The sequence below is a fragment of the Sciurus carolinensis genome, chromosome 7 (genome assembly GCF_902686445.1).
Source record: "Sciurus carolinensis chromosome 7, mSciCar1.2, whole genome shotgun sequence".
Classification (NCBI taxonomy): Eukaryota; Metazoa; Chordata; class Mammalia; order Rodentia; family Sciuridae; genus Sciurus; species Sciurus carolinensis.
The window spans coordinates 31,096,807-31,109,195 of record NC_062219.1 but is presented as its reverse complement, the minus strand read 5'-3'; the positions used below and the strand labels follow the sequence as shown (position 1 = coordinate 31,109,195).

At 39.4% G+C, this 12,389-nt stretch overlaps 1 protein-coding gene across 1 annotated transcript in view; it reads right to left on the bottom strand.

Annotated features, from left to right (window-relative positions):
* The window catches only part of Slc2a12 (solute carrier family 2 member 12), a 54,438-nt gene that overhangs the window by 24,884 nt on the left and 17,165 nt on the right, over positions 1–12,389 (bottom strand). Inside the window, exon 2 of the mRNA XM_047557635.1 lies at positions 9,002–10,342. Coding sequence (XP_047413591.1) covers positions 9,002–10,342 — 1,341 coding nt within the window. The remainder of the gene's footprint in view (positions 1–9,001; positions 10,343–12,389) is intronic.

Sequence of the window (12,389 nt, the reverse complement as noted above, 5' to 3'; positions counted from 1 at the left end):
TGATCCAGGATTAAAACATGTTTCTTAAAGCCATAAATCCATTTTGTGTCTTGACCCAACTTGAATAATTTATAGAGAAATGTGAGGATGATTAAGGCATCATAAATCAATATTGTGCATGGAATGGACACACAGGTAGCAAAATGCCCACTGAGGTCAGTGCTGACATTATCAGAACTATTCTCCTCAGGTCTAGACCATGCCCGGATGTTTAAGCCCAGCAGGCACTAAGCTTAGGGTACGTTATACAGATTGCTTTATTTAATTCCACAATTATGTGGTGAGGTAAGGATTCTTGCTCTCATCTTCTCAGAAAGGAAATTGAAACTCTGAGAGAGAAACTGAGACGTGAGTCTTAGTTGTGTCCTGATAGTTGTAACACTTGATCTGCTGTTATCCCTGCTTAAATCTCCATCCTCACAGATCTGTATGCTTTTTTGGCAGCACCTCAGAAATATCTTCAGTATCCATTATATCTGAACTAACCCTCCTCCAAGCATACTCTTCTCTTAAACTATTTTATTTTTCACTCATTTCCACCAAAATTTTAACACTCCTCTTTCTTGAAGTAGTATTCTAATGGATTCGTTCCTTGCTTATTGCCTGTCCCCACCACTAACTCCATGAGGACCAGGTGTGGGTCTCTCCCATTCATTCCTGAATCTCTAGCCCCTGGGACCATTTATGTCATCATGTGTGGCACAGGTGAGCAGTACACACCTGCCAGATGAGGGAGTCGATCAGTGAATCCACATGCTTTCTCCCTTGGCTCTTTTCTTAGTCACTCCAAGATTCTTACTGCAGCCTGTTTTAGTCTTCAGAGTTGTTAGAAGAGATTGGGAGGGATTATTTGATGTCACTGACATTCAGTCTTCAGTGTGAGGTTCACTTGAATATGCAAATCAAAGGCAGTTGAAAGATGATGGCTATAACCTCATTATGTAACTTAATTTGGAAACTTGGGAAAATTTTTTTCTATCTGCTCATAATGAAAATATACCAAACATGAGATGGAAGAAGAGGTTAACTAACCAACTTATAGATACATGAATAATTGGATTTAAGAACTCCTAATAATCACTGTGGGGGGAAAAAACTGTCACACACATTTTTCTGAGTTATAGTGGCTATTTTAAGGAAGGCTGGGTCTCTACACAAGCATCACCTCGAATGAACTCATGAGATAATAACATCAGGCCTTGAGTCTTGGCTCATCTTGTCTTACTTCTGAAGTGTGAGGAGAAGAGAAATCCTCACATTCTCTATTTCCTCACAATGTCAAGAATCAGTGATTTTAAGCTGAAAATTTTCCAGTTGTTAAAAGGAGCTAAAATGATGTTGAAGACCACACAGAAACACAGTGAAAAGTCAGGTTAAGATGTTGAACATATGTTGAAGTGAAAGATGAAGTATGGACTACAGAATATCTCAAAAAACCTCTAATAATGGCAGTGGATTACATATACTGATTTTATTTGATGGAAATTTTTAATATTAGTTACAGAGTAATGGAGGACAGGGGCTGTTATCTCTTGTGTGTCATAAATCCTTTCAGCAAACTAGGGATGCCAATGGATTCCTTCTTAAAATATTTTAAACATATAGAATGAAGTACATAAAATTACTTGATACTACATTCATGCCTCCCTTCCAAATTCTAGAATCCAGGACAACTTTGTTGTTTTACAGTTAGAGAAACAAAGGACCAGAAAGTAAAATGTTGTAGTACATATACTTCAGCCTCAAAATAGAAACACTTTCCTGGCAGAAGAAAGCCATGCTGTGATCTAATACAATGAAGGAATGTTGTTCTAAGCCAACCCATATTTAAGAAGATTTAATAAGGTTGGTTTAATCTTCCTTTTGCTGTTATGTGAGAACAGCACATACTTTACCCTTTAAACCTCTATTTATACAAGAGATTTGTTTGGATTATAAGCAATAAACTCTTTAAATGAAATACCTGAGCAATAATCACATCAGGTTAATAAGCTTTATAATGCATTTGAAATCTGGTATAAAAATCCTGCTCCTAATAAAAATCTTGTTTAAATTCCAACTAGTTCATACCAATAACCTAAAATACAATTCTGAGAATTGAAATGGAAGTCCTATGGCACATTTTCTCTAGAAAAGAAAATTACAACATGAATGTAGACATAAATGACTAACTCTTAGCAAAGCAGGGAGAAAGGACAATTATTCAGTTCCTCCTAAAAACACTAGGAAAATCTGTAGTCCCAAGTCATGATGAGAAATGATTGTTCTCTTTAGCGAGGGTGATTCAGATGTCTGTCTCTGATGACATGAACCAACCACACGTGGGAACATCCGGGTCAGTCCTTGGTACTGCAAGTATGAGTTAGACAAACCAGGAGATGGGGTAGTAATTCCCTTTCTCACATCCAAATTGCCTGTCATTTCAATAGTATCCATCTTGCTAGCATTACTTCTGGTCTACGACATTCTCAAAATGTTAGGCCAAAAGCCTCTCATCATTTTTTAGCAAAAAACAATGCACACAAAAAATTCTAGGATGACTCTCAGATACTCTGTGTCCAAATAGCTATTTATGACTTAATAAAGAAATGCCCAACTGGTTTCCATTGGTTGGTTCTGAGCACTATCTCCCCTGTACCTTTTCTTATAGACAAAAACAGAAAAAGATTTTTAAAATCATGTCCAAGTGATAGATTGTTCTGCAAAATCCTTGTGATGGTCTCTGGCAGCAACAGGACGTTCTTGGCAGTCTAGCCTTTCTAGCTCACTGGGGCCATCATCCACCCATTTGAGAATTTGACACAAGTAATGGAGCACACAGAGATCTTTTCTGCATCTGCATGGCCGTTTTCAAAGTCTTTCCCTACTCACTCTTAGCAGCCCAATGTAACCAGCATCATTTTTAAACACACTTATATAATGGTTATTTAAAGGGACAGAAAGAAAAACATGAGATGTGGTTCATTCCTTCAAAAAATAATCCAGTAACTCTAGTATAATTAACAACCCCCTCCCCACCAAAAAAAAAAAAAAAACCATGAGAGATACATGATGTCATTAAGAACTAAGCTGATTTACTACACTGTAACATTGATAATCTACTCTACAGCATCAAAGCACTCCCACATTTGACCCACCTGTGCTCTGGCAGATATGGCAGGTATAATTACACCCATTTCATGGATTGGAAACAGCTTAGAGAAGAGGAATGACTTAAAGGTCATATAGTCAGTAAAAGCTGGGACTAGAATCCAGGTTTTTTGATTTTTAACTTGGTCTTTTTATCACCTAGAACTGAATAACTCTGTGCTAGAAATACACTAGCTCATATGAATTAAGACCTGTAAGAAAAGAAGTGGATTCATAGAGGAGATAAGATTTTTACTAAGATTCAAAGAGAGAAAAGATATGGGTAGAGTAGAGGGGGAAGGAAGAGGCCATAAGTGCTGTGTGTCTTTTGGCCTGTGGGTGGAGCAGAGGGAAATGAAGAAGCCTAGGTGGGCAGAGTATTGCCCAGGGCATATTTGCTGTGTGTGTTATGTGGAGTCCTGATGTAATTCTCTGTGAATGGAGGCCCTGGGGCACAGCTTCACAGACTACAATGTAATAGTACACAGATGCCCTAAAAGATTGGGTGAGATGATGAAGGACCTTGAAAAACAGAGTTGTTCTCTCAAAGATGGATGACAGAGTGGTAGAGAGCATGGAATTAGCCCACCAGGGCTGAAGTTCTAGTCCTACATCTATGTGACCTTAACCTCTTGTAGCATCTTATTTCTTTTATATGAAAGGAAAATGTTAGACTAAATAATTTCTAATCTGTTCACATTGAAGGGACTTGACTTATGGTAAAATGTAGGAAGGAATAGAAGATTTGGGAACATGGGCAACATGAGGAAAATGGTATTTAAGGAAACCAGAAATAGAGGATGGATAGGTATTGGAAGGTTCTGGAATGGAAGAGGACTACTGGAAGAGCCTCCCAGTAATCTAGGAATGAGAACACAAGGCTCAGAAAGGATGTTAGAAATAGGAAAGAAACAATAAATATGGGGGCCACTTGTGAGGAAAAATTCAAGAACAGTTGGTCACATAATAAATTGAGTAAAGGCACCAAAGTATCATCCCAAGTAGCTAGAGGAGTGGTTACCCCATGCAAAAGGAAGGGAAATGGTAAGAGACCTGGTATAAGAAGAAAAAAATTCCACTTCAGGCTTGTTCAGCTGACAGTGAAGCATCAAAGTGGAAAAGACATACCCATTGGGGAAAAAAGGAACTGGAAGTCATGTGAGACGACAGAACTGGAGATAAGTGAGACTCATCAGCTCAAGGGAGATAATTAATGTTCTTGAGAAAACAAACATGAAAGCCTTTATGATGCATTAGCCAAGAAGTGTTTTCCAGTTTTATAAAGAAACAACAACCGAGAGACATTAAAAAATGACCTTATTTTTTTTTTTTTTTTGAGAAGTGGATGGAATGGAAGCTAATCATGCATTTTAATAATTAACATTTAAATTTTTTAGAAATGTCGACCACAGAAACTGAAGACTGAATTCAGGTCCCTTGGCCTTTTGAAATGTATTTTTCCATATTCACATCTATTCTATTTGAGATTTTAGTTTATTATTGTGGTGGTTTTGTACTGTGTCACTTCAGCTAAGATGGCCTACATTTCTCAGAATTCCCTTCCTGTGCAGTTCTGGATGAGGGTTGAGAAGAGAATCTTGTATCAGTTTCACATCAACCCTGGGTTTGCTTGGGTTGCCCCTAGCAATGATTATGGTCTGCATACCATGTTGCTGATGAAGGGCTACCCCTTGTCAATGTGGGGGAGGAGGGGGTGTGGCCAGATCTCCTCCTACAACTTCTCTAAGTTCCAGGCCAGGGAAGTACATTGTCAGATTTCTTGGAGAAAGGTGGCCATTTTTTTTTTTTTTTTTTTGCAGCTGACCTGTACCTGGGACCTGGTATGGAGAAAGACAGATGGAGACTGCAGTCTCTTTTTATGGACTCTATAGTTTGTTGTAGCAGATTCAGTGCTTTTGCTTCCCTCTGCTTTGAATTCTGTTTTTCCTCTGTCCTGCAGAGACTCCAGGCTGCAATCAGATACATAGGCAACAATCTTCCAAGGACATCTTCACCAGCTTTCCTTCGTGGCCCTGATCAGTGAGCTCTTGCTTTTCCCCTAGCTGTCCTGTTCCAGACCTTGCTTCCTTGACTTCTTCCACAATTATGTGATATCTAATCCCTCTGAGAAATCCTTACCCATACTACCCACAGTAGTTCTGCTTCTGGTGCAATTGCTCATGTGGTTACGGTTACCCAGACTTTTCCCTACCCAACCTCCCTTGAATTGACTTCACTTCGTGTATTGTACTTATTCTCAAGTAGACATTAGCTACAACTAAAGGATAATAACATTTTAAAATTCATCTTAATATTTTAAGATAAACATTAAGACTAGGAACCAATGTTAACATAAGATCTGGGGAAACTAGAACTTCAGGTGCTTCACACTGGGCATTTATCAGCACCCAGAACTACCCAAGCTCCAGCTGGTAAGTGATAGAGAAAGAAATTTCTAACATGCTTAAGCCATTGTTATTTGGGTTTTTGTTTTATATCACCTGAGCCTAATTTTTAGCAATACTTACATTCTACATTTTTAAAATCAGGTTTAGTTATCCAAATAAGTGTACATCCTGCTCTCCTTACCTTTATACTCCTCTCTTTTCCTATAGTTCAACCTTAAAAAAAAAAAAAATGCATACTCAGCTATCACAGTTGCAGAAAAAGAGGCTGTGTTTCTATCTTGCAAAGAGTACAGAGGGCCCATGTAAAAGCCTGGGGCGTGTACAATGATGAACTACTTGTATTCATTCTTACTTGAAATGTCTCTTCCAGGAAAGGACTGAACTAAAAATAAGTAACTGATCAAGTTTGGATCTGGAATGTCTAGGCCCCTGTGTTAAAGGCTTAGATGGCAGCCTGGGTCCCACTGGGAGGTGGTGGAACCTTTAGGAGGTGGAGCCTAATGGAAGGAAATTAAGCGGTTCAGGGTGTGCCCTTGAAGGTAATATTGAGATCCAGGTGCCTTTCTGCCTCTCTCTCTGCTTTCTGGCCACCATATTGTGGGCGTTTCCTCTACCACACATTTCTGCCATCGTGCACCTTCCATGCCACAGGTTCAAAGGTAACAGAGCCAAGCAACCATGGGCTAAGACTTCCAAAACCATGAGCCAAAATAAATCTTTGCTCCTTTTAAATTGATTTTTCTAGGTATTTTATCACAGTTATGGAAAGGTGACTAGCACATTAACATTTGCTGTCTATTCTTGTCTTGGACTAGGGAATTAATGTTAAACTTCAAAATACTATAAATGTTTTCATCTATTCTAGCAAGTCACTTGATTTTTTTGAGGTTCAGTGTCATTGTTCATAAAATTCAGTGAATATTATTTCTTCACAAACTAGTTACGAAGGCAAAATGAAGTACTCCAAAATACGTGAAAACTGTCTATCACAGTATTTAATGTAATATGAGTCAGTAAATACTGGTTGACTCTAAGCTTAAATTATATTTTTAAAAATTAGAATAGAATTCTATTTAAGGAATCCTAGAAGATAAATAACAAACATTCTCTAGTAATTGTTTCCAAAACCAAACTGTGTTTCCTGAAAAAGTGAATTCATGATTTAATGCAATGTGCTATCAATCTATATGTTAAAAGCTGCAGAATTTGCTGCATTTTTCAAAATTATCCAAAAGTCAAAGAGAGAAGGGTGGCATGAGGTTGAAAGGACTCTAACCATGAACAGCTTGATTCTGGAAATTTAAGATCAATATCTCTCATATATATAATATGTGCCATGACACAAACTTTTTCAATCTGAAAAGTTCAAAAAAATTGGGTCAATAAAATTGTTATGCAAAGGAAATATTTTTAGTTTCATAATGAACATATATGGAAAAAAATAATTCTGACAAAGGAAATCAACAGATTGATAACTACTACCTGAAGTTCCTCAATGAGCCCAACTTACTTGCTCATATAGGAAACTTTCACAAATAAGATCAAGTTTTTCCTTTGTGTAAGACTGACTTTCTGATAGACTATGAAGCACTTCTAAAAAATGTAAAGAAGATGTTTGATCAGATGTCATTAGCTTAAAACATCAAAGTAGCCACACAAATATCACATAGGCATACACCCAAGATATTGAATCCTAATAATGGTAGAAATGTGTTTTCAGAAGGTGTTCATTACAGGTATTTATTACTAATGAGTCTTAACAAGAAGGACCAAGGTTCAGGAACATGTCAGTGCAATTCAAGGATAATGGCCTGCTCATATTAGTCTGTCTGCCCCACATAGCCTTCTATGGGAAATATGTCGACTCAGAGCCAGAGGATGGGTCAGTTTTTGGTCACCCATGTTTTGGAACCCAGAATTAAATCTTGCCATTGTTCATTAGACGTGAATTGGCACTGACTTGACATAGCAAAAAGCAGGGTCTATCAGATTTATTCCTCATTCTCTCAGAATTTGATTAAACCAATATATAGCAGCTGAAGTTTTAGAAGTGGGAGTAGAAGTTAAACAATGAAGAGGTGGAATTGGGACCAGAGAGGCCATATTAGCACATGCAAGTCTAGTGCCCAAGTCTGAGCAGGCCAACCTCAATGGTTGCTGATTGGAAAAACCCAACTGGATACAGTGCACCTGGAACTTCCATGAGGACAGGAATGAGGCCTTGCTTGCTCATCACCATTTCCCTAGCATTTTGCATGGTTTTTGATTATTAAAAGGATTAGACACTCAAACATATCTTCTGAATGCAGTTAATGAGTTAGCGTTGGATGGATAGAGCAAGAGCAAGCCCTTACTTGTCCTTCCTCTAGAAAGCCTGTCCAGCACCCGATGCCAGAGACCTACATTTGCCATGAAATACCTTCTTCAACACAGCCTATTTCTTCTTATTCATCTGGAACTTCCAACATTTATCTTTGTTTTAGCCAATTTGTTTGCCTCCGTGATTCTTGTAAATAAGTTTCAAAACTAACTCTGTTATAGAGAGAGACTGAGGAAAAGGGGGTAAGGGAGGGAGAGGAATGAGGGAGGAGGGAGTGGAGAGAGAAAGAGGAGATGAAAGGATGGAGGTAAGGGTAGAAGAGAAAAGCTTCCTTCAGTATTTAAGCACTTTTTTCCTAGTGAGAAAAGACCTTTCTCAACCACACTACAGGAGGGTTTAAACTTTAGATGTGAAACTAAAAGTCTATGGAATTGCCACAAACAACCTATTCTAGAAATCCATCTCTAAAAGAGTTTACTCAAGAAGTGTTTGGACTTTCTCCTCGGAACAGACTGTATCTAGAAAATAGAAAACAGAAAAAGTTCCCTGTAGGCTGCTCATATTGTGTTGAATGGACTTAACTAGACTTCCATTATTCTGTTTAATAGACAAAAGTGAAGTGCCCTGAAAGATTATCTAGCAAATAAAATTTACTCAAAGAAAGAATGCATCCTCTTCTATACTCACAATTCCTCTCTGCTTCATTATTACTTGAATGTATTTGTCATCATGTCTTTAAGAAAATATAAGCAATTGATTTCTTTTTCTTATATCCATAAAGAAACTCAGAAATGATATGGAGGAAAATATAATCTCAGTAAACTTTGCTTTCATAAAACAATATAATATACTTGGGCAATAAGTCTCTTTCCAGGACTGATTCATACCCAATCAGTCGTATTAAAGTATCCTCATATAACTTATCCTTTGGTTGAATACTAGCCCTGGGCTTTTCAAAAGCAGCATAAACCAAGAATACTGCCCACATTATCAGAAACATCAGATGGCCATTATTATCCTTGTCTTGCTTCTAGTACTCAGATGTAGCAACATATTACAGCAGTACAATGTTCTCACTCGTTAAAAGCAGCACACTGACATTCATAAGGCAAGAGAGAAAAGGGATAAAGAATAAAGTACTTACTTGGTCCTAGACCAATGGAAAAAGCAGCAATATAAACAAGCAAGCTGGCTAAGGACAGCCATTTCAAAAATGCTGGGACATCAGCAGGATCGGTGACTATCTGATGTTCAGTTTGGCTTAGTCCAGCATTTGGTAAGGGTATCGAAGGGACCTCCTCTCTCTTATCCATGTCATTTGGCATGGGCATAAGTGAGCTCCTGCTGAGGGAAGTGACCCCTTTAAAGTGCTCTCTGAGAGTACTGTTGCTGTCTGACAGATTTCTTGTTCCATAAAAAACAGACTCGTCCAAGGACTGGTTGATAGGACTGTGGTTTCTGCAGATGTTGGTGAAGTTCATGTGGATGTTGAGATTCACGATGCCCATGGTTAGCAACGAAGCTGCCATTACAGAGGAGCCGATGCAGAGGAAGGTTTTGCTGCCAACGTGGTCCACAAGAAGGGTGGCTGGGATGGTGCTGACGACCTTGACGACCCCAACCCCAGTGGAGGCGAGACTGGCTGCCTCATTGCTTTGAAAGCCAACAGACTTCAAAACAGTTGATGCATAGAATAAGATGTTTGGCTGGCCAGTGACTTGTACAAAAAATACCAGTGTTAGACCTATCATGATTCGGGTCCTCATGTTGTCCTTGGAACGAAACAGATCCCAAAAACTATACTGATATTCATCTTTCAAGGAAGATTTAATCACAGTGAGTTCCTCAGTTGTGTCTGATACCCCTCTTAACCTTCCAAGAACTTTGCTAGCAACTTCCTCTTGTCCTTTCATCACCAGAAACCGTGGGCTTGGAGGAAGAAAGTACATCGCAACTGCTTGCAAAATTCCCAAGGGAATAACAAGACCAAACATATACTTCCATCCATGGGAAACATTGGCGAATGCGTAATTTGAAATATAGGCGAAAAGAATGCCAGTGACGATCATCAGCTCATTCAGTGACACAAGAAGTCCTCTTCTGTTTTGGGGAGCAATCTCTGCAATGTACACGCAAGTGGCAATGGAAGAGAGGGAAATGGAAACCCCTATAGCAATGCGTCCCAGTATAAGAATTGTATAGGACAAACTGAGTATCAAGACCAAGCTTCCAAGTCCAAGTAGACAGGATGACAAGATGATTGCAATCCTTCTTCCATACCTGTCTATCAGGACCCCTCCAATGAGAGAGGCAAGGAAAGCCCCAATGAGGAGGGAGCTCACAACCATTTCCTGCTCGTGGCAGGTCAGGGATAGTAGTGCTCTGATCTGAAGAAGAGCCCCAGAGATGAGTCCAAGTTCATAACCCACCAGGAGGCCACTGAGAGCCGCGGTGACAGATGTCAGGAAAGTAAACAGGCTGCAACCTACAGGAGAGGAAAAAAACAGAGGTTGGTTCCGAGTTGTAATTTTAAATATTGTGTGTTTATAAAGGAGATTTAGCCTTGTAAACATTGAGTTTAAACACAACTATAGAAAATCACACACAAACCGATGATGAGTTATAGAAGGATTTTTTTTCTTTCTTTCTTGTTGAGGAGGAAAGACATGGAGATATTCGGGAAGTCCAGTTTCCTTCAATCTGTGATATTGATGTTGTTTTTAGTTAAGAGCAGACAGTCATGTGAGATAAGCAGATGACTGATGATAAAGACTGAACAAACAAGGATACTGCTTAGCTTGTGCCTTGGCATTGGATTAGAAAGTCAGATAGCCTGGCTCTTCTGGTCCCTCTCCAGTTCTCTAAAGATAAACTTCTGAGGGCAAGATGGGCTGGGTATGAGCCTCTAGAAGGGCCACAAATTCCCTTCAGTTTAATGGGGACCAAATGAAACTAACCTCCAGGACACTTGCCCTCCTGCCTCCCTGGCCATGATGAGGCTGTAACTGGCTTCTGCTGATACACATGAGGATGTCAGGCAGGGAGTGGAGGTGGATGCGAGGTGTGTAAAAACCCTCACAAAGTCCAGGTTGTGTTGGAAGGAAGGAGTGGGGACATAGGCGTGGGGTAGGGAAACAGCCATATCTACTACTCACTCAGTGAGAAGGAAGGGGAATGAATCAGGGAGAACTTTCTTTTATAACGTTAAAATCCTAGGGAAAATGTCAAAAGTTGAACAGTTATTAATTGCTGGTAGTAGGTGCACAGGTGCTTGTTACATGTCAAAATCAAAACCAAAATTTTTAAAAGTGGCAAAGGGAAGAGCCTATTAGCTCAGGAGAGGGCAGTTTCCAGGGCGCAGGAAAGCTCTGGTCATGTCTTAGTAACTGGGGATGGTCAGCACAGTGTGTGTGGGGCTCAAGGTGGGGTTGGAGAGATAACTGAGAGTAGGCAGAGAGTGAAGTTGGATAGGTTGGGAGGGAACATTTCATGTAGGCCTTGCAGGTCACAGTGACACCTTTTCATTGTATTTCAAGTATAGGCTTGACCGACACCCATTGTTGGTTTCAAAACGTTTTACACTATGGATTTCTTGTTTTCCTTTGTGCTGCTGCTTGGAAACTAGCTTTTCAAGGACTAAGTCTGAGAGCACAGAGAAGTATGTTGCCTTGGTTTTCATAAGAGGAGATGACAGGTTAGACCTGGGTGTTCAAAGTGGAACTGGAGACAAGTAGACAAATGCAAGCATTCTCTGTGAGCTAAAAATGACAACTGATCATGAATTAGAGGTGGGAGAGTGTGTTGGGACCCAAGATGGCTCTGTGCTTTGAGGTGATATTCACAGTATTTGACATGCTGTGTACAGAACAATATACCACGTGGGACCAACACAGGGAAGAACTGACTGTGTGTGATGACAAGAGGAACAAAAAGCGAGTTGCACTTTGGACTTACTAAAATGCTTTACTTGTTTTACCTGGAAGATATTTGGGTACAAATGTTCAGTAGTGGACTGGATATACTGATTTGGAGTTGAACAGACAGATCAAAGCTAGATATATGTATTTGGGAGTCAGAAACAAGAGAATGGGAGAGATCACTTAGAATAGGGAAAAGAATAAGTAGGATTAGGACTGGAACTTGGGGAACTTCAACATTAAAAGAGAAGGATCCAGCAAAGGAGGTGGGGAAGAAGCAGAACATGGGCCAAAAACAATTACTTGGGGCAGACAGTCAGCAAAGTCATTCAACCCTGCCTTTTTGGAGGAGAGGAGGGTATAGTTGGTTATTCAGCTTTCCTTAAATAACCAGATCAAATGAAGGTGATCTAAATCTCTTCTCATTGCAGATTTCCAAAGTATTCCAGGATCTACAGGATCCTGGTAGGATATGGTAATTGGGAGATTCCAAAAATCCATACATAGAAACCAAAAGGGGGAAAAAAAAAAAAAAAGAAAACACTGACTATTTAGAAGGAGGAACAAATAAGAATGCAACCATTTTTATTAAATAAACCAATTTGTGAGAATTAG